Source organism: Dasypus novemcinctus, chromosome 11 (genome assembly GCF_030445035.2).
Source record: "Dasypus novemcinctus isolate mDasNov1 chromosome 11, mDasNov1.1.hap2, whole genome shotgun sequence".
Taxonomy (NCBI): Eukaryota; Metazoa; Chordata; class Mammalia; order Cingulata; family Dasypodidae; genus Dasypus; species Dasypus novemcinctus.
The window spans coordinates 100,947,761-100,971,512 of record NC_080683.1 but is presented as its reverse complement, the minus strand read 5'-3'; the positions used below and the strand labels follow the sequence as shown (position 1 = coordinate 100,971,512).

At 39.5% G+C, this 23,752-nt stretch overlaps 1 protein-coding gene across 2 annotated transcripts in view; it reads right to left on the bottom strand.

Moving 5' to 3' along the window:
* Positions 1–567: 567 nt before the first annotated feature.
* CLVS2 (clavesin 2) overlaps positions 568–23,752 on the bottom strand; it is a 106,402-nt gene continuing 83,217 nt past the window's right edge. For both annotated transcript variants that reach the window (XM_058307357.2, XM_058307358.2), the window contains 3 exons: positions 15,517–15,627; positions 9,811–10,031; positions 568–2,730 (listed from right to left, as the gene is read on the bottom strand). In XM_058307357.2, the coding sequence (XP_058163340.1) occupies positions 2,643–2,730; positions 9,811–10,031; positions 15,517–15,627 (420 nt within the window). In that variant the 3' untranslated portion in view covers positions 568–2,642. The remainder of the gene's footprint in view (positions 2,731–9,810; positions 10,032–15,516; positions 15,628–23,752) is intronic.

The window sequence follows — 23,752 nt, the reverse complement described above, 5'->3', positions numbered from 1 at the left end:
ATCCTGCCTACTCTCAACTGCTCATTTGAAGAATAGCAGAAGGGAGAAGAGGAGAAAAGCAGCAATGCCAGTGCAAAGTTTCCGAATGTGAGTAGGGAGATAGTGTGACTGCTAAATATTCTTAAATTGGTATACAAATAGAATATGACTTTCTAGTTATTTTTTCTATATGACACCAACCTTCTGATGGAGAATGAAGCTGACTCTACTGGTTGACATCTGAAGCTGGTAGAATTCTGAAAATTGGCAATAAGCCATGTGCATCAAGAGAAACACATGTATTAATAAATCAAAAGTTGATTGCTCTTTTGAACTCAGGTATTCTCTCTTTTGTTCTAGTTGTCATATTGCCTAATATGTGTTTATATAATACAAAAAGCTTAAAGCTATAAAATAAATGACAGGTGAGCAAAAATGTAAAAACAAACAAAACACACACACACAAAACAATGGTTAGGGTTCTTTCAAATATAGAATTGCTGTGGTTCTTTTTCCCTCAACTCACTCCAATCTCTACACTATTCATGGGTACAGCAATGGTACCTGACCTTAATTATTAATCTGCTCTTTTTTTTTTTTTTTTTTAAAGATTTATTTATTTATTTAATTTCCCCCCCCTCCCCTGGTTGTCTGTTCTTGGTGTCTGTTTGCTGCGTCTTGTTTCTTTGTCCGCTTCTGTTGTCGTCAGCGGCACGGGAAGTGTGGGCGGCGCCATTCCTGGGCAGGCTGCCTTCTCCTTTCACGCTGGGCGGCTTTCCTCACGGGCGCACTCCTTGCCCGTGGGGCTCCCCCACGCGGGGGACACCCGTGTGGCACGGCACTCCTTGCGCGCATCAGCACTGCGCATGGCCAGCTCCACACGGGTCAAGGAGGCCCGGGGTTTGAACCGCGGACCTCCCATATGGTAGACGGACGCCCTAATCACTGGGCCAAAGTCCGTTTCCCTATTAATCTGCTCTTGATTAGAGGTTGGCATTCTTAATGTATCTTTCATTCATATTAATTTAAATACTTTCACAAACACTAACAGTCCATTGGTACACTACAGACTGGTGTACTAACGTTGCTTTTGAGAATTTTTTGCTGTAAAATTATAACTGAAATTTTTGAAGCCTTTGGCTAAAAAACATGTAAATGCCTTTATTTCTGTCAGTTTCCAAGAGTTTCTTGAGTTATTTTTCTCCTAAAAGAATATTTTAATGGTAAATTCTCAATTCCCAAATATATCACTCTGAAAAGGTGGTAAAAATCTTGCCTTTTCACATTGGAATTTGAAATTTAAAGTATGATTTTTAAAATTTGTTATAATTACAGAATTTTTATGAAAAACAAACTTTAAATAACAAAGACTCCAAGTCTAGATTTAAACTATAATATGCTATCTCAGATGCCATCAGATGCTTCCTTTATGTCACCTAGATACAATGCCTTCATTCAATCTTTTCTGAAAAGAAAATGTGTAAGTATAACTAGAATAATAGAAAAATTAATTTGAATCTGAGAAAAAGACTACAAACTAAATGCAAATGTTATAAAGTTAAAATATGTTCACTGAAAGTCTGTTTTATTACATCTCATTTTCGTTAGCTTTAGTGGAAGAGGTTTTCCCAAGTTAGCATCTCATATAATAATCTATAAAGTATCTAAAACCATTGATTATGTATGATTTATTTTATAAGCCTGTCACATCAAGGATTTATTGAGCATAGTAAAAATACATATGTGTGTGTGAATATATATTTCAACCAGTGCACAAGAATTAGAAATTAGCCCCTTATCTCTAAGTGGCAAATTTTATGCCCAAAATTAGCTCTCAAAACACTATTCATGTATGAGTTCTTCCTCTTGGTAGAAAGAGTTTTGAAGGAAAAAGTTCTCAAAGTACATCAGACAGGGAGACAAAGGGATATTGAATAAAGGGCACATTGTGAAGACAGCAGTTTAAAAAGAATTCACTCTTTTAGCCAAGGGAACATATCTTTTCACAAGACTCCAGGAATTAAACAACATAGAAGAGTTCAAGTGTTCAGTTTACCAGCTGATCTGCCATTCCTTGTCTCCAAAACTCAAGGCCAGTGATGGTTGCTCAGACACATTTTCTGTGAAATGAAAATCACTAGACAGGAAATACACTTAACATTATAATTTCCTAGAGTCATCTAGTTTCCTGTGCCTCTTAAAAGAACATTTCATTGAATACTGACAGAGCTTCAGAGAAAAACATGAAACAATCACCATGATAGCTGAAATATGGCTTCCTAGGAAACAGCTACAGTTACTTAGCTTTGATCTTTTATGTGTCTTTTCTGTTTTTTGTTAGAGTTCATATCACTGGCATGAGCTTCTGAGTAAATATTTTCCAAATTAAGTTACTACGAAAATTTTACAAACTTGACTTTAAGATTACATTGTATTTACAAAGAACTTGGCACTTACAGAATAAATTATTGACTTTTTTTTTTTAATCCATCCCGGGGCACCCATGGTTCAGGTCACTGGGAAAGCCTGACACCTTATTATATATTATGCTACATTAACATGAATAAATAAGTTTCCAGCTGGCAATTCTTCCACAGTGCTGTCCTTGTTACTGAAAACATGTACCTTCCTTTCTTAATCCAGGGGGATATTCCAAGATGTTATTAGTCCAGAGAGAGCAAAGGTTGCATGTTTTCCTCCTCAGTTTTATCCATGCGTTTTAGTACTGTTGGATCCACTACTGATTGGGATCTGGAAAGAAAAAAGCCGGTGTCACTCAGCTAATACTAAATAATCACACAGACATTCTCATCTCTGTCTTCCCTTCATTATCATTTCTCCCAGGGAAGTGGGATGATCTTCCCCTACATCAAGGAATTTCTGAGCTGAGAATGCTGCACATTTAAAGAGAGAAACACTTCTGGTGGTGTTTTGCATTATAGTGACAAAACAATTTCCCATGACCTTTAAATAGACAATAACAGTCTTTGCCTTGAGATAGGAAGAATATCTAGTATAGGAAAAATGTATTCTAATAAAATATTCCCAAGTGGAAAAATATTATTAATACATTGACAATTAAAAGAGAAAGGATAGGGGACTTGATTATTGTCTTAAAAGGTTCAGTGGAACAAATTCAAGATGAATGTACATTTTTTAAAATCACCATTTCATATTTTTAATGATTGCAATATGGCAAAAGCAAAAGCTTAATGTGATTTTTGTTAAATTTCCCACTGGGACATCCCAAGAAATCAATATTAATGTTGAAAATTTTATGAAATGCTTTCAATGTTCTAAAAAGTAGACTCCCCTCTTGTTTGGGCAGCAGCACTCCTTTATGATAAGGAATGCAATTTTTTTTTTTTTTTAGGCACTAGGGCACTAGGCACTAGGGCAGGGCACTTGCATGTGGGAAGCCTGTGCTCAGCCACAGATCCACATCAGCTCCCCTGAGTTGGTTTTTTCATTTATTTCCTTGCGTTTGTTTTTTTGTTTTTAAGGAGGCACCAGGGAACCAAACTGGGGACTCTCATGTAGGAAACAGGGGCTCAACTGCTTGAGCCACATCTTCTCCTGGAAACAAATATTTTGAAAACCTCTTACACCTCCCCTTGATGGTAGCTGATAATTATAGCTCAATTCATCATTAGGAAACTACATGAAATAGGGAAGGAAGAAAGTCAATGAAACATGTTACCATTGTGGCAGGAAACCACCATCTTAATAGTTATAGAATTAAGGAAGCAGCTGCCCTCTTAAGATTCTCCTCGATAATGAAATTTTCCCCTGCTGCTCCATTCCAGCCAATTGTGTATTGCTGTGGCAATATTGCTGTAGCAGACCTCATTAACTTTCAAAAAGAGACTATAAGCTCGTGTACAATTGCACATGCTAATGAAAAAGAAGAGCAACAGAACTAATTACCAAAGCAAAATAATTACAGGACTAACAGATACATTTACTCCTTTATTTAAATAAACTTAAGTTTGTTTCTCAAGAAGGAATGAAAATGAAGGTGGGAGCAAAAAAAAGGGGGTGTTTTTATTTCCTAAATCATTTTCACTATTTTCTCTCAATTAGATGCCTATCTCAAAAAGGTGACTGACTAAAGTTGAATGTGTAAGAGAGGCAGATGAGAGGTGAGAGAGGGAACGAGAGAGAAGAAAGAGGAGGAGGAGGAGGAAGACTACAAAGAGGACTACAAGAAAGATCAGGAAGAGGAAGAGGAGGAGGAAGGGGAAGAGAGAAAAGAGAGATTTGCAGCACTTTCAAATTCAAAGATAAATTATTTTTTTAAGAAAAAGTACATGAATAAAATACATTTTACAAAAGTGTGCCATTACACAAACAGTAAATAGAGCTTTAACATTTTTTCACTTAAGACTCTCTGAGAAAACTGGTTTCCCAAACTGAACCCATGTGAAAAGAGACAAAGGTTCATTTAATCTCCAGGACTAAAGTGTCAACCTGACACCTTGTGTCCGCCAGTCGCCAAGCTCTATGTGCAGACACCTTACCAGTTTCTCTCCTTACAGTAAAGAGAATGTGTATCACAGGGTCTGGTACACAGCAGGACCTCAAAATGTCCATTTAAATACTTAGTGTTAACCCCCAAAATCATTTCTATACTGAAATATAGACCATATGTACGAAAATTGTCAATGATGAAAGCTGGCTCCATAGGCAGAAAATTTCCTCAATAAAACAAGCCTCGTAGAAATGGTATCCAGCAAAAATTTTTCGATAATTAATTGCTCCAAACACCCTGTTCTTTTAGTCCAGGTATTTTTCACTCTTGTATTCCAAAGAGCAGCATTATTTGTACAGGGTCTTATCTGTTAATGAGTAGGTCGGTTCCAGTTGCAAAAGAGGGAATTATCTATCATTCACTCAGAGCCCATACCAACAGTCTCCATGTAGCTCCTACTGTTTTTGCAATGAATAAATTTTTGTTTTATTCTTGAACACTAATAATTTAAATTTAGTTATCCAATATTCATGAATTCACTTACTATGTATCATTGTGCTATACCATAATGGCTAACAGGCCATATTTTGGATGGAACTGGATTATTCTGATTCTGGTTCTGCTATTTACTAGCTCTGTGACATTGGGAAGGCTCTAAAGCTTACCAAGATTTTTGTTACCATCTCTATAAAATGGGGAAAATAGCATGAACGTCATACAGAAGCAGTAAGGCCAGCACAAATTCTGGCAAATGGCAAGTGGTCAATGGTGAAGGAAATGGACTCTGGAACACTAATGGCCTGTGGTCCAACATTACCCCTGTTACTTTGAATCAGTGTGATACCTGGAAGTCACTAACCTTCTCTGTACCTCACTCAGTCTCCTCTTCAAAAAAAAAAAAGGGGGGGGGGATGGCACTACCTTCTCAGTTGTTTTGAGAAGCAAATGAGTCAATATATACAAAACACTTAGAATAGGGTTTGGCATGTTGTAACAATAAAAGTTGAATATTATGCATAAAAACAGAAGCTCTTCTCTCCATCACAACATTAGCAATGCTGCTCATGGCTGCTATCATGGGCCAGGACTACTAGGCATTGGAAACAGAAATAAAAAATCTGCCCTCCCCCGCAATTCAAAGGCACCCACCATCCAGTGAACTTTACATTTTTTCATATGACCATGCTATGCCTTCTCAAATTCACTGAGAGGTAAAGACTGCTTCCTACATGTCTAGCTAAATCATTCAAAAGGATAAAAGCTTCAGATGGTACAAGATCTACACCAAAACAAAGGATGGCTGGACTCCTAATCAGCCCACTAATTAGATGCCTATCTCAAAATGGTGACTGACTAAAGTTGAATGTGTGAACGAGACAGAACGAGGAGAGGTGAGAGAGGGAGCAAGAGAGAAGAAAGAGGAGAAGGACAAGAAGTGGGGAGCAAGAACCTCAGGGTTGGGAGGTAGATTCTGTGAGCCAAGTTTGCAGAGGACAAAATGTCCTAATTAATTGGAGATGAGAATCTGGATATAAAAGACCTCTAAAAGAGGGTGGATACACTGAGCCAAATCTAGCAAGATGGTGCTAATCAATTATAATAATGTGCTCAGAAGAAAAAGCTACACACTGAAATAGAGGATTAGAAGTATACAGATTGATGTGTAAAAAAGCCTTGATAGTTTTAGGGAGCACAATATGAGTCAGCAATGCTCTTCAGCTGCCTGAACAACAGCAACCAAAAAAAGCCAGTGAGGTCTAACCGGCAAGGGCAGAATTTGGGCATCTAAATGCAAGCAGTGATACCAGGGTCAAATATCACCGATTCGGCTATGAGCACTGCACATTCAAGGAGACCCCGTCAGACTGCAGAGCACTCCTTCATTCAGCTGACATTAGGTGAGCCCCTATTGTGGGCCAGACCTACTCCAGACACGGGGGAGTCAGAGGAGAAAAGGACAGACAAAGCCACGATCTCCAGTAAGAAAATAAAATGGCCACCAGCATCGGGCATTGACAGGAAGGACCCTTTCTCAAGAAAGGATTTTTCAAAAGAAGGAAATAATTGACCGCAGGGGCACCCTATAGAATTTCAGTTTAGCACACGGGTGTTAAACCAGTCTCGAGTCCAGGAGCAACAGCTTCTCAGAAGGAACAAGCATACCATACTAACCAGTGTAACCTGCTCCCTTCTTTTTAAGAACCCCTATATTATAAGGACCGCTAATGTCAGGTAGTCATTGCAACCTCCCTCTTGGAAATTCCCCAAAGGCCTTTTTATGCATCTGTGACCAGATGCTATCTCTCACTTTCCTGGTTAGAGATCTCTCTTCTCAGGAACAGTTTTTCTCTCTCCATAACCTCTTTTATTTATAATAAATTATAAATTCAAATTTTAAATTAAATTTGAATTTATATGTGGTAAATTATTTCCTTTGACATCAGGAACTTGCATTGAGTGGGCAATCAGTGCTATGAAGAAAATACATAAAGCAGAATGATCAGTGGGGAGTGACTAGAAAAGGGAGGGAGGTAGAGCTGATTAACACTGGGTGGTCAATAAGACCAAATGACTCTCTTGAGGAGGTGACCTCTGACTGGGCTGGCCATCTGAAGAAGCAGGAAAAGAGCAACCCAGGCAGTGGTGATGACGAGTATGAAGGCCCTGAGATAGGAACAAGCCAGAGAGGCTAGAGGAGCAGAAGGAAGGCTCTTGTGTCTGGAATGGAGGAGGGAGAGGCTGAAATGAGCTTCGTTGCCTGAGGGGGGCAGGGTCAGATGGCAGCGCACTCCATGAGTCACGACCCACAGTTAACTTTATTCACACATCCTCGGCAGCCAGTCACATTTTTAAAGTAGAGAAGAGAAGTGATCTGATTCACTTTTTAAAAGATCTTTTGGACTGCCACTGGATAATAAATGGGAAAGGGCACAGTAAGAGTGGAAGCAGAGAAACCTGTGAAGAGGTTTTGGGTGGAGTGTGGGTGAGCAAAGGGCAGGTGATGGGAGCATGGCTAAGGCTGTGCAGCATTAAGAGAGATGCGCTCAGAGAAACAGATCACAATGGGTCTATGGCATGGGAGGAGCGGCTGAAAAAATGGCACTGTTAGTTAGCAAAGGAGAAGCCTACAGCACATCCAAACCTTTACATAACCCAGCCCCAGAGGGAGGGGGTTCTGTGCCACACTGTCCCAGCAGGGTAGGGAGCATTTATGTCAACAAGAATGAAAGACTCCATACCTCGTGGACTGGAACCCCTGTTCCATCATATACTTACTATGGAACTTTGGGAAAATAATATCTAATAGGGTGGCTGTGTGGATTAAGTAAATTAATGTAAAAAAGTCACATACTAAGGGCCTTAATTCTGGTAAGTACTCAGTAAACAGTAGCTCTGCTCATTACAACTACTATTAGGATTATTATGTTTATTAAAAGGACTGCCATTAGGCAGTTGCTTTCAATCATTTTTGTTTAAGAAAACTTTTTGAGAGTTTGATAATCTACAGGCCCTCTTTCCAAAAAAAAAGAAGTGCACCGAATGCACATACCTTCACATCCACCACTTTGCATACAATTTTTAGCATTTAACAGAACCCCTTCAGAGAACCCCTGTTCTAAGAGAAAGGAGTCAAGAGGCCTCAGCTTGGCTCAAACACGAGCTTTTTAATTAGAGAAGCTAAAGCAGGGAATGTCTCTGGCATTTCCCTTCTCTCTATGGCGTTGTGCAGCTTCCTGGGGAAGGACGTCATCACACACACACACATACACAATAGCAGCAGTAGCAGCAAAGGAGAGGACAGCCTTAAAGAACAGTCACGCCAAACCACAGCCAGAGAAAGGGCTGCAAGGCTTTCATGTTCATCTGAGAGGGCTGCTGCCTGGTTCCCAGGGTGTTGCTTGGGAGGCCTTGGTGTGCTGCCCCAGTTCAGGTGAGGAGAGACTTGATGGGGCCGTGGTGCCTGCATCTCTCTGGTTGGGAAATGAACCAGAGAAACAAACATTTGTTACTGGTGGTGTGATTCAGCTGAACCCTGGGCTGGCATGGTCTGGGGAAGCTCGAGCAGTACACTTCTTATTTGCGACAGAAAGCAAACCCAGAGCTGGAAAGCCCATGCAGGATGAGATAGGCATTGCTGTGTGTCTGCCATTCCTCCCGCTGCACCACAGACTAAAGACTGATGCACATCTCGACCCAAAACACTTGAGAAAGAGCCCATTGCAGAGCACGTGTTCAGTAAACATGCCTTGATTGAAAGAAAACAAGCGCAAGAATGCCGAGTCAAAGCAGGGAGTCAGACTCTGACTCAACAAGGAACTTTATAAAAATTAGAGCTCTAGGCGGTGGACTTGGCCCAGTGGTTAGGGCGTCCGTCTACCTCATGGGTAAAATTAGAGCTCTAGGTAAGTAGAGTATATTGTCCTGGGAGTGGTCAGAAATTTTTTTTTAAGATATATTTTTTTATTTCTCTCCCCTTTCCCCCTCCACCCCGGTTGTCTGTTCTCTGTGTCTATTTGCTGTGTATTGTTTCTTTGTCCGCTTCTGTTGTTGTCAGTGGCACTGGAATCTATGTTTCTTTTTTTGCTGCGTCATCTTGTTGTGTCAGCTCTGCATGTGTGCGGCACCATTCCTGGGCAGGCTGCACTTTCTTTCACGCTAGGCGGCTCTCCTTATGGGGCGCACTCCTTGCACTGGGGCTCCCCTAAGCGGGGGATGCCCCTGCATGGCAGGGTACTCCTTGCACGCATCAGCACTACGCGTGGGCCAGCTCCACACGGGTTAAGGAGGCCCGGGGTTTGAACCGCGGACCTGCCATATGGTAGACGGACGCCCTAACCGCTGGACCAAGTCCATTTCCCTGGTCAGAAATTTAAACAGGGACTTAGCAGAGATACTGACAAGGAAGCATAAGCTTTGAGTGTAGTGTTATGAATTGACCAGTGTGTATGCGTGCAGGCATGTGTGTGTGTGTACGTGTGTGTTTGCCATGGATTCATTTCTTCCAAGGAAATTTTACATAGAAATCCAATAATTTAAAAACAGGGTTTTCCTTATCACATTGGAGATAGGTACTTTCTGCTTCCTACCTGCTGGGCCCAAGGCACCCCACCAGCACCCTGGATTCCTCAGGGTGCAGTCTGATGACTTTTAAGGCCTCTGCTGCATTGTCTGAATTTGGAAAAACGTGGAGTTGGGCTTATCTTAAACGACCTTGTCTTTGACTCACACTTCATAGATACCACAACATGGAAGCCAGAGAAGCTTTAAAATCCCACCAGAAACCTCTGCCAGGAAAATATACAGCCTGGAGTTAGACTCAGGCTGCCCCCAGCCCACCTCCCAACCTCCCTCGAGCATACCTCTTCATGGACTTGGGGGACAGTTCCTTTTCTACCTCCTTCAGTGGCATGCTGTAGGAGTCCACATTATATTCGCCGTCATCATCATACTCATGGTCCAGCAGTGTCCTTGCCCATGTGCCCATGTCATAAGGGGGCAGCATTCCTCCAAACTCAGAGGGCAAGATCTCAGGATGAATTAGTTGGTGTAGACTGTTCAGATTGTTGCCATGCAAAAATATCTACAAATAAATGAACAGGGGCAGGGGGAAACACACAGAGGAGAGTAAGTACTATTCAGATGCTGGGGGATCCGGACGAGGGGATACGGAGAGCCAAGGTAAGGGTTTTAACATATGTAAGCATTTCCCTGCACTCTGAAACAAGCAGGGCCAGTAATTATCCTACAACTTCATACAGAAAAATTGAGGCTCAAGGATTTTAAGTAATTTCTAGAAAATCAGAGTTATTGGACTGAATAAAAAATCTGGTTCTCTGTCTCATAGTCAGGGGCATGAGCAGATTATGATGCGTGTATTGATCTGTATGTCATGCTGGTATTAGTTGAACAAACCTGATGATGTGCATAATGAATGCTATTCAGACAACCCTTCTCATAAGGGACTTATCAATTACAGAGCCTATTGCAGTTATCAAGCCTAAAGCTCTCACCAGTGTGGCTTTCTTTTTATCATCTATAAAAAATAAGAATACTATACTCACTAAATTGCTGCTTTATAGTCAAAGTGTGTGACATAAATAGAAGAAGTGTATTAGCATTGTCATAATGAAAGTTGAGTGAGGGCTCATGTCCCAAAAGGACTAATGTTCTGTAATGTTGCCAGAATCTTTTCTACCAGAGATATCCACAGCTATTGTCCAAAAGGAAAAGCGGTGATAAAGTAAAAATGTTAAACAGTACATAAATATCAATTATTGGTATTATTAGCTAGCTAGAGCTTTTTAAACTAGAGAAGCACTCAAACCATATACACAAGATTTGTTTCTCCATAAACTGCTACCCCTTTTCTCTTCTTTCATTCAGTCTCAAAAGTGACCAGGCTTTTCTATAAGGCATTGGTGATATCTCATATAAATCAATATAAAATTTATTTAAGAATTGTAGTTTATAAGTGGCTTCAAAATAATTGCATACTTCAGTTTCAAAATGAATAAGCTAACACATTCATCTTTGGATTTTGTACCTTTAGAATCCACTCAAGTAAGTGTGCAGAAAAACAAAGACAGATTGGTCTACAACATGAAATGAGAGGAATGAGCTTCACCAATTAAGTAATTTAACAAATTCTGTGACAGTGAAAGAAGGTCTTTGGTGGAAATAGGCAATGAAGATGGCAGCCTGGATGACATGGTATGAGGGCTGTGAAGGTTAAAGATGCTAGTCTGCTCCATAGAACAACGGGGATTCTGGGCTCAGAGCGTTGAGTAGAGCAGTAAGCCCCAGGGAGCAGTGGAGCTGAAAAGGGGGGGAAAGATTAAAGGCCTATATACTTCACAATTGTATACTTGAGCCCTCATCAACCCTCCAAGCCCTGTTTACAGAGCACAAAAGCCTGCATTTATGTCCAGGGAAGCAACATACACACACACACACATACCCCTAGGGCTCTTCTCATAAGAAATGTAAAGAATTGTCCTGGAAAAGTCAAGTTTTAGCACCTCAAGCCATTATTTTATCAGGTATATAATCTTTAATTTGTCAGATATGTTTCTTCATGTTAGAAATCTCCTTCAAGCTATGCAACTGTCATGTTAGTAAACCTGTGGAGAAGGTGTAACGATAGCATTCTACTTCTTCTCTGTTCTTTTTTTTCTTTTAAAGATTTATTATTTATTTCTCTTCCCTTCACCATTCCCCCCCCCCACCCCCACGTTCTCTCTCTCTCTGTCCATTCACTGCGTGTTCTTCTGTGTCTGCCTTCTTCTCAGAGGCACTGGAAATCTGTGTCTCCTTTTGTTGCATCATCTTGCTGTGTCAGCTCTCTGTGTGTGTGGCACCACTCCTGGGCAGGCTGTGTTTTTTCGTGTGGGACGGCTCTGCTTGAGGGGCACACTCCTTGCAAGTAGGACTCTCCTACGTGGGGGACACTCCTGCATGGCAGGGCACTCCTCGCAAGCATCAGCACTGCACATGAGCCAACTCACTACGCAGGCCAGGAGGCCCTGGGTTTGAACCCTGGACCTCCTATGTGGTAGGCGGATACTCTATCAGTTGAGCCAAATCCGCTTTCCCCTCTCTGTTCTTTAACACTCTTATTACCTCCTCCCTCAGCATCAGTTTTGGCTTTTGGCCTTGCTTCCTCTTTCACTGAGAAAATGGAGCAACAAGATGAGATGTACCCACCAGCCTCTATGTCCTTATGCTTTGTTTTAGCTCCCGGTTCAATGGAAGGATAAGCCCCAGAAAGACCAACCACTCCACCTGTCCACTAGAATCCCAACCACTCCACCTGTCCACTAGAATCCACCCTTTCTTCTCTAGTCAGTATATTTCTCAAGCAATTTTCTCTTCTTTCTCTCTAATCATCAATTTTTTTTCCCTCTCTGATGGATCTTTTCCATTAGAGAACAAATAGGCTGACACCAATGCACCCCAACCCCCACATGAAACCTCTCCGGGCCTACTTCCGCCTTCAACTGTTACCTTATTTCTTTCCTTCCTTTATAGCAAAACTCATCAAAGGAGTTGTCTATAGTCATTGTTCAAAGACTCTCTTCCCATTTCTCCTAAATCCAATCCAAACAGGAATTACCCCTCAGCACAACACCAAAACACCTACTATCAAGGCTATGAGATGGAATGGGGGATCATTGCTAAAATCAGTATTCGATTCCCAGTCCTCATTTTTCTTGAAGTCTCGGTAGCACTGGATACAGTAGATGATTGTTCTCATTGAAGCAATTTCTATACCTGGCTTTCAGGACTTTAGATGCTTTTGGTTTTTCCTACCTTACTACATCTCTTCACCCCAGCATCTTACAGTCAGAAAGCTCCAGACCTCAGTTCTTGCATTTATTCTCTTCTTGAACTATACCCACTCCTTGGTGATCTCATCAATTTCAGTGACTTTAAATAACCTCTATACACTAACAAATTTATATCTTGAATCCAGAACTCTCCCTTAAATGCCACATTGGTATTTCTGTACTCGGTATATATCTCCACTTAAATGTTCAATGGGCACTTCAGAGTTAACATGTCCAAAACTGAACTCTATAATCTGCTCCTCCCTGCTTCTAGCATGAGTTAATGTTATCACCATCTTTCCAGTTGCTCAGACTATAACCTGGGACTCATCCTTTACTCTTTTCATGATCTAATTTGTCAGCAATTCCTTCTGGTACTAACATCAAAATGCATCCTGAGTGCAATCACTTCTGACCATCTCTTCCTCTATAATGTAGTTCAAGTTACCATCGTCCCTCAACTGTATTATTGCAATAGCCTCCTAACTGATATCTCTACTTCCACTCTTGTCCCTTAGACTTTATTCTAAACACAGCAACCAGAATGACCATATCAAACATAAGTCAGATCATGTCACTCTGCTCACATTTCGCCCACTGACTTCCCCTTTTTCTTATGGTTAAAGCCCTTTAAGGCCATATATGAACATGAACAGGTTTTCTGACTGCATCTCCTACTCCTCACTTCCTGCTTAAACATGCTTTGCATACACTTGTCTCAGGACATTTGCATGGGGTATTTCTTGTTACTTGGAGATTTTGTCCCAGATGTCCCCAAGGCTTGTTCTCCCACATCTTGCAAGTCTTTGGTAAAAGTCCCCTTGTCAGGAAGACCTTCCCTCATAGAACTTATTTGAAATTGCAACTCTCCCCAATTTGGAAAATCTTATGACTCTCCCATGCTTCATTTTTAAAAGCACCTCTCACCTTCTCATTTATTACATAATTATTTTGTTACATTACATTACATTAGGTATTTATTGCTTTAATTTTCATAAAATATGAGACCATTATTTCTCAAAATCCAAGATTTGTTGAAAATACATATTATATGATGATGCTATTTTGGAACTCTTGCATGTGAACTGTACTTCTAAAGTTGGGCAATAAGGATGCATTTCAATTACTCCACTGGTAAAATTTTACTTTTAGGTTTTCCTCTGTTTTAATTAGTTCTGCTATCTTCTTTCCTCACTCTGCTTCAGCTTTGCTCGCCCCCTTGCAGTTGGCCAAGTTCACCAAGCATGGTCCTTCCTAAGGACCTTTGCTATCCCCTCTGCCTGGAAGTCTCTTCCCTGTATATCCACATACCTTGGCAACCTATTAGCCATGACCCAGAACAAATTGCAGAACTTTCTGTGCCTCATTTTCCCAACTCTAAAATGAGGAAAATAACATTATTCCAAAGTGTCATTGTAAAGATTAAATTAACATATGTACAGTAATTAGAGCAACATGTGGCATAGAGGGAATGCTATAGCAGCACTTGCTAGTATAGTTTGTACTAAAAGTTCCCAGCAGGTGTTTAGATTACCTTACTCACCCTTCATAAAATTTGAAAGGGGTATTTATAAGGCACTAAAACATACTTTTTGGATTGTTAAATGTGAATTAATTTGGTTCTCGATGGCAGAAATGACTCCGAACATAAATTATGACTGTTTACAATCCTAAACTATTAGAATGTTTTCAACAAACTCATATACATTTAACCATCTGTTTCGTACTGTTTGCTTCAGACACATGCAGTGGCTACACTAGCCCACTCCCAATGGGCCCTGCAATACCTCAAGTGTCTTCTCAGTCATTTATACATATGGGAAATGATCTTCCATATAGTTTTAGAAATAAGTACTTTTTACTGTGGAATTAATCATTTGAATAGTGGATACAGATGGGTGGTAAAAATAGCCCCAAATTTGGAGCCAGAGATGTGGGTTTGTATATCAGCTCCACAACTGCACATCTGCATGTTGAGTAAGCACATACTTATCCATCCTGAGACTCACTTTCCTCAGCTGTGAAAAAGCAGCTAATGCTTACTAAGTTTATTTTTCAGAACTCTTGGGAGAATTAAATAAGATGTGCATTAAAATGCATTGTTAATCTCTATATTATTAATAATAACATTGAATTGTATTTAGTACTGCCATGTACCATGCGCTTCGCTAAATGTTTTGCAAAAATTATAATCTTTCAGAAAGCAAAATTTCTGTTGCATGTACTATGATTATCCTCATCGTTAGATGAAGCAATCTTAAAGAGAATTCAAGTAACTTGTAATTTAAAGAAATGTTCAAATATCTACACATGAGCACTCTTTCCAAATTGTGTGACTAATCATGACAGTCATTACTAACAATTATGTTAGATAACACAAAATTCAGTGTAATCAAAGCAAGATATATTGTGAAATAACAAATACCTATTAATCAACATAAAAATGATAACTTTGGTATAAATATTATTTGAAGTTGTATATTAATAAAACAATAATATGTCATAAAAGATTTTGGGGGACGCCTTTAAGTGAGATTTTATATACAATGAATATGCTAAAGTGTTCTCTCTTTTGTGAGAAAGTAGATGAGCTGCTTTCTTTCATAGATACATTGTCCAGACATTTTGAATACCTTTTATGTTGAATGTATTTGTACAATTTATGGGCACATTTTACCATGGCCAGTATCATTCCATCGTGTGCATCATAATTGATTAAATGAGGGAGCAAAAAAATACCCTTTTCCGAGTCTTCTCCTTCAGGAACGGCCGGATCACGGTGTATAGGGCATGGATATACCACGGTTGGTTCACAAAGTGAATTCCTCCAAATCGTGCTGGAAAACTATCCTAGGGTAACACAGAGAAAAAAAAAATTAAACTTTAGTGTAGTGAAAAGATTTAGATGATATGAATAGGGCGTAAGAGTATGATATGAATAGGGCGTAAGAGTATGATATGAATAGGGCGTAAGAGTATCACTGTGGAAGGGAAAAGGTTTTCTGGTGGATGTGTGGGAGTGCTGTATATTATATATATACATTGCTGTGGTCTAGGACTCCTGTGAAGAAAAGCTGAATAATTAGGGGGGGGGGAAAAAAAAAAAAAAAAGAAAAAAAAAAAAGAAAAAATAGGATGTGGAATTTTTTCAAGTCAACATTCTTTATCTAAGTTCTTTATCTAACTTTATCCAAGTTCTTTATCTATCCTTTAAACTCATCGCTATATGCCATTCCCTAGTAAGGGACCATGACATTATATTGGGCTTCAAATTTCGGGGAGTTCTGGATCACAGAGTGTTTCAACAATGGCAATGGAGGGATACTGGTATGGGATACCAATGACAGGTGATATATGACTGACAGGGAGCGGTACAGAACATATGTCCAGGGTGCATGGCAATGTTTGGATATACTCATAGTGGCAACAATTAAAAACCACAGTAGGGGGGGTACTGGGTTCCTGGCCAGTGGTGCTCTGTCGTGGTCCCTAGGGGAGCAACGACAGTCTCCCAGGTACAGTGGTGGGGACCGGGAGGGAGTGAGGGTTCAACAGTGAGCCCCTGATACTAATGACTATGCTTGTGAGCTGATAAACCCTAAATAATAACAAGGCCTAGAGCAACTTTGTGCCTGGGAATTTCCTTCTGTCAGCCTTCATGTTACTCAAATGTGGCCAGTCTCGAAGCCAAACTCAGCATGTAAATGCAATGCCTTCCCCCCAGCGTGGGACATGACACCCGGGGATGAGCCTCCCTGGCAATGAGGGACCACTATCAACTACCAACTGATGATGCAACTGGAAAATGACCTTATATGGAAGGTTCAATGCGGATCAGCAGAATATCCATGTCTACATAAAATACCATGACTTTAAAATGCTGTTTGACCTAAAGTAAGGGGGAAATGGAAAGGAGAAATGAGTTTATATGGCTACGAGTTTCTAAAAAAGAGTCTAGAGGCTGGCAGAAGGTTTGCCCTCATGCACAACTGAGCAGAGTCAGAGAGACAGATAAAGCAGATACAACCCCCAGATATTGGTTCCTTTGAGGGCTAAAGAGACCCATGGGAGTTATGGTCATGGCCGATGGGGTTAACTACCAGGGCAGATGGCCCCTCTTTGGAAATGGTGTTTATGTGTGATGAATCTGGACTCAGATGGGATCTCCCTTCATAAGACTTTCATGCTAATGTGCTGGAGGTGCAGTTAATGTTGGGGTTTAAGATATATTTAGGGGATTTGAATCTCTGGACTGACAATGTGATAGCCAGATCCTGAGCCTCAACAGACTCCAGCACCTACAATCTGATTTATTGGACTTACCACACTCAGCTAAGATGGAGGTGAAGAAGGACAACCACCACACCATGGAGCCTAGAGTGATTACAACTGAAAATGGGAGGATTGCATCCAGCATCCAGGTGGAATCTGAGCCTCCTCTTGACATAAAGGTGCAATGGACACAACCAATCCAGTGTCCACATAGAAGAGGTGGCATTGGATTGGGAAAAGTGGACATAATGGACAAAGGGTATGGGGAAAGGCAGGAAGAGATGAGAGGTGGAGGCGTCTTCGGGACATGGAGCTGCCCTGGATGGTGCTTCAGAGGTAATCACCGGACATTGTAAATCCTCACAGGGCCTACATGATGGAATAGAGGAGAGTATGGGCCATGATGTGAACCAATGTATATGAGGTGCAGAGGTGCCCAAAGATGTACTTACCAAATCCAATGGAAGTGTCATGATGATGGGAACGAGTGTTGTTGGGGGGGGGGGGAGAGGGGGGGTGGGGGGGTGGGGTTGAATGGGACCTCACATATATATTTTTAATGTAATATTATTACAAAGTCAATAAAAAATTAAAAAATTAAAAAAAAAAAAAAAAAGATTTAGGAAAGGTCATATGGTATGAAAGTTCTTTATTCCATGCATTTAAATGAGACTATCTATAAATCTAGGGAGAAGAATGAAGGGGACCATTACCCAACCAAACACTGTCTCTTTCCTATAATAATGGAAGCAATGTGTAAAAACAGCAAATTCTTCCCAAGAATAGGTTACTGATAAGAATTTCAGCATTTTTAGGAGCACTATACGTTAAACTTGCAAACTGCTAACAGTCATTGCAGGTCAAGAAATATAAATAAAAGACATTACAGCTTTGTCAAATAATTTACCTACCTTGGATAAATGTACTTAAGTTAGTTATATTAAAATTCATTTAAATTAAAATACTTTATTAAATTTTAATGCACTCATCTGCTATATTAGCACTGCCATATATAAAAACTGTATATCTTCCCTTTATCTTATTTTTCCAACTTTACTGTAAACATTCTCCTTTCCTTATTTCAACTATTAAAAAACAGAAAACATGCTTAAACAAAATAAAGACCTAGAGTTGCATTGTAAAGAAATTTGGGGGTGCATTTCTCTAAGTTACAGGAAAGTCAAAACTCTCGCGCTCTCCCACACAGAGACTGTTCTAAAGCCAGCTTCCTCTTCAGTGAGAACTCGCCTCATGTGAGGTTTGGATCTGAGGTAACATAGAGAGGTGTTTTCTTCCTATCCATCACTAGATAGTTGCATCCTTAACCCACTCCACAATACGAAAAGAAACCTTAAGCCCAGTGAACCACAACATTTGACCCTGCACTCGACTAGTTATGAATTCCTGCTACTATTTCAAAATTCCACACTGAACTGGCTGCAAGATCTTCTTTTAAAAACTAAACCACCGGGAAGAGTTTTTCAAGAGGCTTCACCAATAACTGACATTCTGCTGGATCCTACTTAGAGCACGAAGAAGAACAAAAGAAAAATAAATGAACCAAAGAAATTGAAGATGTAATGTCTTTTTTCAATTTAAATTTTCTCTTAAATGAAATTTTCCAGTCAAAAGCACGGCATAACCCTGTTGAAATATTCTGTTTTTGCTCCAAATATGTTTATGTGCATGTGAATTAATTATGGTTATGCATACTGATTTTCAGAGTTGTTAAGGCAATTTTTATCTGAGTATAGTAACAGTACTTTGAAATACTGAGAAAACAACAGTACTTTAAAAAATAAGTAAATTAGAAGAGCTAAAGGTAAAATGTGTCTCCTTTTATATCAGTACCTTCCTTTGTGAATGTGTGGTTTTCATCTTCAAGAGGTTATTACAAATAGAAATAAATCATGTGGAAATGCAGATACATTATGTTTTTAAATTATGAAATTATGTATACAATAAAATAAATAATAAGCTAAGCACCCATATGCCCCCCACTCAGCTTAAGAAATAGAACATGTTCCATAATTTTGAAGTTCACTGTATTCATATTCTTTCCCTTCCCCCACATTTTAAACTTGTATATTATAATCCTCTTGCTTACTTTATATTTTACTGTGTTTCTTTTTACCTCTGAATACATTGTTTTTAAGTACTTAAGCTTTATAAAACATCATCACAGTATATATAATCCTCTGTTGTCATACAACATTGTCTTTGAGGTTCATTGTTTTTGAGGTTTATACACGTTGATTGAGTGCCTCTAGCTCATTGTCACGCTGTATTCTATTGGATGGTCCACCAAAATCAATTTTTCTCCTATCCATGAATGATGCTTTCCAGGTTTTTTGTTTGCATGTCTTGTCATGACCAGTATTGTTGCTCTAAAGATGGCATTCTTAGCTATGTCTCTTATCCATGTACAAGGGTATTTGTAGGGTATTTAACTAAAAGGAGAATTCTGAGTCATACAGTATATATGTCTTCAACTTTAGAAAACTGGTAAGTGCAATTGTATCAATTTACACCCAGCCCACCAAAAAAGGCATGAAAGTTCCAGTTCTTCCACATACTCACACTTGGTATTATCAATCTTTCTAATTTTTGCCAATCTAGCAGGTATAAAATAGGTTCTCATGTGGCTTTAATTTGCTAGTTTCTTGGTCTTTGCTCATTTTATATAATTCCATCATCAACATTGTAATATTAATATTTTATAGATAGGTATTTTATTTTTCAGCCCTTGAGAGTCTAAATAAAGATATTTGCAGTTTCTGCTGACTTTGGTTCATGGTGTCTTGTTTTTGGTGAACTCGTATTTGGCTAATATCAATTTTGGGGAATCCTGAAGGAGCTGGCTTGAGGATGACTTTCTTCAAAAGAAGATCCTGTATTAGCTTCTCTTGGGTGAAGTTTATATATAAATATAAATCTCACACTCATTTGAGATAATGATGGCCTCACATTACCACGGGAAATCATTATCATCATCATCATCACTAATATTACAATTATTCTTTTTTCCACCTGGATATGGGAGTTTCAGAGAGTTTTCCCTGAAGGTTTCTTGACCAGCAGGAGTTTTCCTAGCATATCCTTTCCCTGAAAACGTAGTTCCTGGAGGAATACAGAGTCTCAGATCCGGTCCCCTACTCACCCTCAATTTGTGCAAGCTTCATGTCCAGCCAACCACTATTCTCTAAACCTCTATGTTACTGTGGAGCCTCCAAGCCACCCAGGCTCCACTTGATTTCCTGGCTTCCAGAAGACTACTGTGTGTGTTTGGCTCTGGGGGATTTGTCACTTGTTCCTGAAATTTCAGCAATATATCTGCAAGTATATCTGTTGGGATTTAGCCAACATCTTATGATTTCATGGCAGAAAAATCTTTAAGAAGTTTTATCGTGCTGTACTGCCTGAAGCAGAAATACCTACTATGTTTTTGTTAGTATGAATTTACTTTTTGTTTTTACCTCAAAATAAACGCTTAACATTTTTCCAAATAAGGTCACATGTTGAGGTACTGGGAGTTAGGACTTTAACCTATCTTTTGGGGGGACACAGTAAGTTCCCTTAAAAGTTAGCTCAGGAAACCACTCTTTCTGATCCTTTCACTTCTCTCTCTTGTGCCTTCTGGCACAGAATCTAAGGCCATCACTGTCCTGGTCACATCACTTAAAATTGTCTCTTATTTGTCTGTCTCCACCACTAAACTGTGAGCTCTTTCAGGGCTGAGGTCATGAGCTCTATTTGGTATAAGTGTCCTTGGCCTGACTTCCATTTCTACCCACGTCATGCCCCACCCCATATGGCAGGTGCTGGAAGGCTAAAAGTACAGATCTGTAGCTGGGATTCTGAATGGTATGCACTTGAATAAGATTTGAAGGGCAGAAGGGAGGCAAAAGTCACCTTCCTGCAAGAGAAGCAGTTGATAAGCAAGCTCTTAGGGGCGAGACTGTAGCAAAGGCTGGGCCTCATCTTCGGCTTCCTAGGCGCTGCTTCGGAGGGGGAGAGGCTGCTAGGAGGTAGCAGTGAGGGTGCAGGTAGTAGTTTCTTGACTTGAAACCAAGCGTTCAGCCACAGTCCCCCCCCCGACTTCCATTCCTCCAGCTCCTCCAATAAGGGTGTTAGCACCTAACTCCTTATGTTAAATTCCATTTTCCCTGACCTATCTAGACAGATTTGGTTTTGTACAGTGAGCGCTAAGCTACATTGTACCTGACTCATCCTTATATTTCCAGCATCTTGAAAATTTGGGGTAGCGGGAGGGCGAAGACATTTGTGGAGTGAAGGAAGGGTGGTGAGAAGACTGGAGGTCAAAAAATGTTTACTAAACAGAATAGGCTCAGATAACTTAAGTTTACTTACTACTTAAGTAAACATTATCTACAAAATGGGAATATTTAACCAATCGTTAATTGCTAACACAGCTGTTACTGGCTGAGCACACCCCCTAGGTACTGAGCTGCCTTATTAACTATTGTTCCTCACTTTACAAATGTGGAAATGACATGGAAGTAATTTTATTATGTAGCTTACTGGGCAGTTGTTTGGCCCTAAATAACTCTACATAGTACAAAATAATAATCAAAATAACAGAAACAATATACTAAATGCCAATCATTGACTGATAAATTCACTGTTCTTCACTGGAGAGAAAGAACAAAAACTGTACCCTACAATTAGTGAGAGTATAGCCAAATGGATTGAAGAAACATAATAGAATTCCCACCATCTAAAAACTTTTGCTGATTTACACAGCTCCCATTCATCTTACCCTGGAGCAGAACACTTTGGGCTTGATACACAGATCGTTTTGCTTGAATGCTTCAGTTAATGGAAACTTGGCCTGCCAAGGCTCTACTGAACTTCAGAATATTTCCAAGCCTCTACTGACCATAGATTCAAATAAAATTCTCCTTTGGGAGAAGTATTTGGAATTATCTCTGGCATACAATATATGAGTCGCCTTAAGAGTTGACTGCTACTGCAAGCAATTGCAAAATGAGGTTCAATCAAAGCAAGTCTCCACCATCTCTTATGGGCACCATAGACACTAGATATATTATGTGTGTGTGTGTGTATATATATATATATACACATATATATATGTAAATCATTCACATAATTCTAAAAAAAACAGGTTTGCTTTAAATACTTAGTTATTCAAGAAGCAAACATGGGGGAAAGTGAATAGCATATTATTCAAATTATCTTTTTAATTTTGATGGAAATATAAAAATTATGTCTTCAATTAATAATATTACAAGTAAGTCATATTTGGGAACAAAATAAATCAATATAATTCTGGAAAGATCCGGGTACACTTTTTAGCTAAATATCAGAGTAAACAAACTTGTCTTTATGGACAAACCTCTATAGACTTAAATTCATAATTCTGGACTTGTTTCACAGGTAAGACTGTCTCCTCACCACTGGCTAGGGTACCCAGAACAATCAACTACATTCAGAAGCATCACAAAGGGCAGAAATTTCATGTGTTACCCATCCATTCATCCATTAGGCTTTTTTGTTTTGTTTTTCTTTTGCTTTTACTGAAACAGTTCCTACGCCTATGTGCAGTACTTCAAAATATATATAGTGATAAAGTGTGGTATCCAGCACCTAGAAATTGCACTTCTAAATGTATCACTACCCCCATTTACACTGAGATGCAAAATACAATTCTTTTGTGACTTCCTTTAGTATAAACATAAAAATATCTATTGCAGAACTTTCGAATTAAAAAAAAAAGGATGATAAAAATAAAATCACTCATAAGTTTACCAATCAGGGACAAAGGGAATACACTAATCATCTGAGTGAATCCATCCATTTATTTTCCAATTACGTCTTACACAGAAGAAATGAAACTACATAGCAGTCTGGAATTATAACAACAGTTATTTATAAAGTATCATAGGTGTACACCACATGTAACATGACTCTCTCTAAAAGTCTGCCTGGGCAAAGAAAGCAGAAAGTGATTACTGAAGCACCTAGTACCACTGTGACCCTCAGCAGAATCACCATTAGTTGCCTTCCAACTAGTTACTAAGCTGGCCTGCTTTGACATGCTAATGACACTGTGCTTCATACATATGTCTTTTGGGAGTACCCTTTCTAGCTGGTATAATAGTATTTGTATGTCTTGTGTGTATCTCTTAGCATGTGAATTAGCTATTTGTAAACATGCCTTAACCATCTTCTAAAAGGTTAAGATTTCTGAGGGAAGTAAATCCCCTCCAAGTTCCAAAGCCTTGCCCCACCCTGCATAACTACCTTGCGATGAAGGGTCTGAAATTGAAAAGAATTAGAATTATAGAGTGATTCTACATATTCAGGCTTATCAGTCATGGACAGACAGATCTAGTAAATCTATTCACTTGCTTTCGTGAGGGAAACAGAATTTTATCAAAGCATTCTTACTAGTGTACTCTGCCAGGAAACTATTTAATTACAGCAAATTGGAAAGTCTCTTTCTGTGCTTGTTCCATAAACTGTTAATAAGCTATGTAAATGAATGCAAATAACAGATTGAAAACAAAGGATCTTGACCCTGGTACAGAAAAAAAAAGTTTAAACTGGATTTGTGCACATGCAAGAGAAGGCTCCACATCCTTCCTCTTAACTTCTACGTGCTCATTAAAACCTCGGGCTACTCAGGCAGACACATAATAAAGGAACTTGATTAAATGCA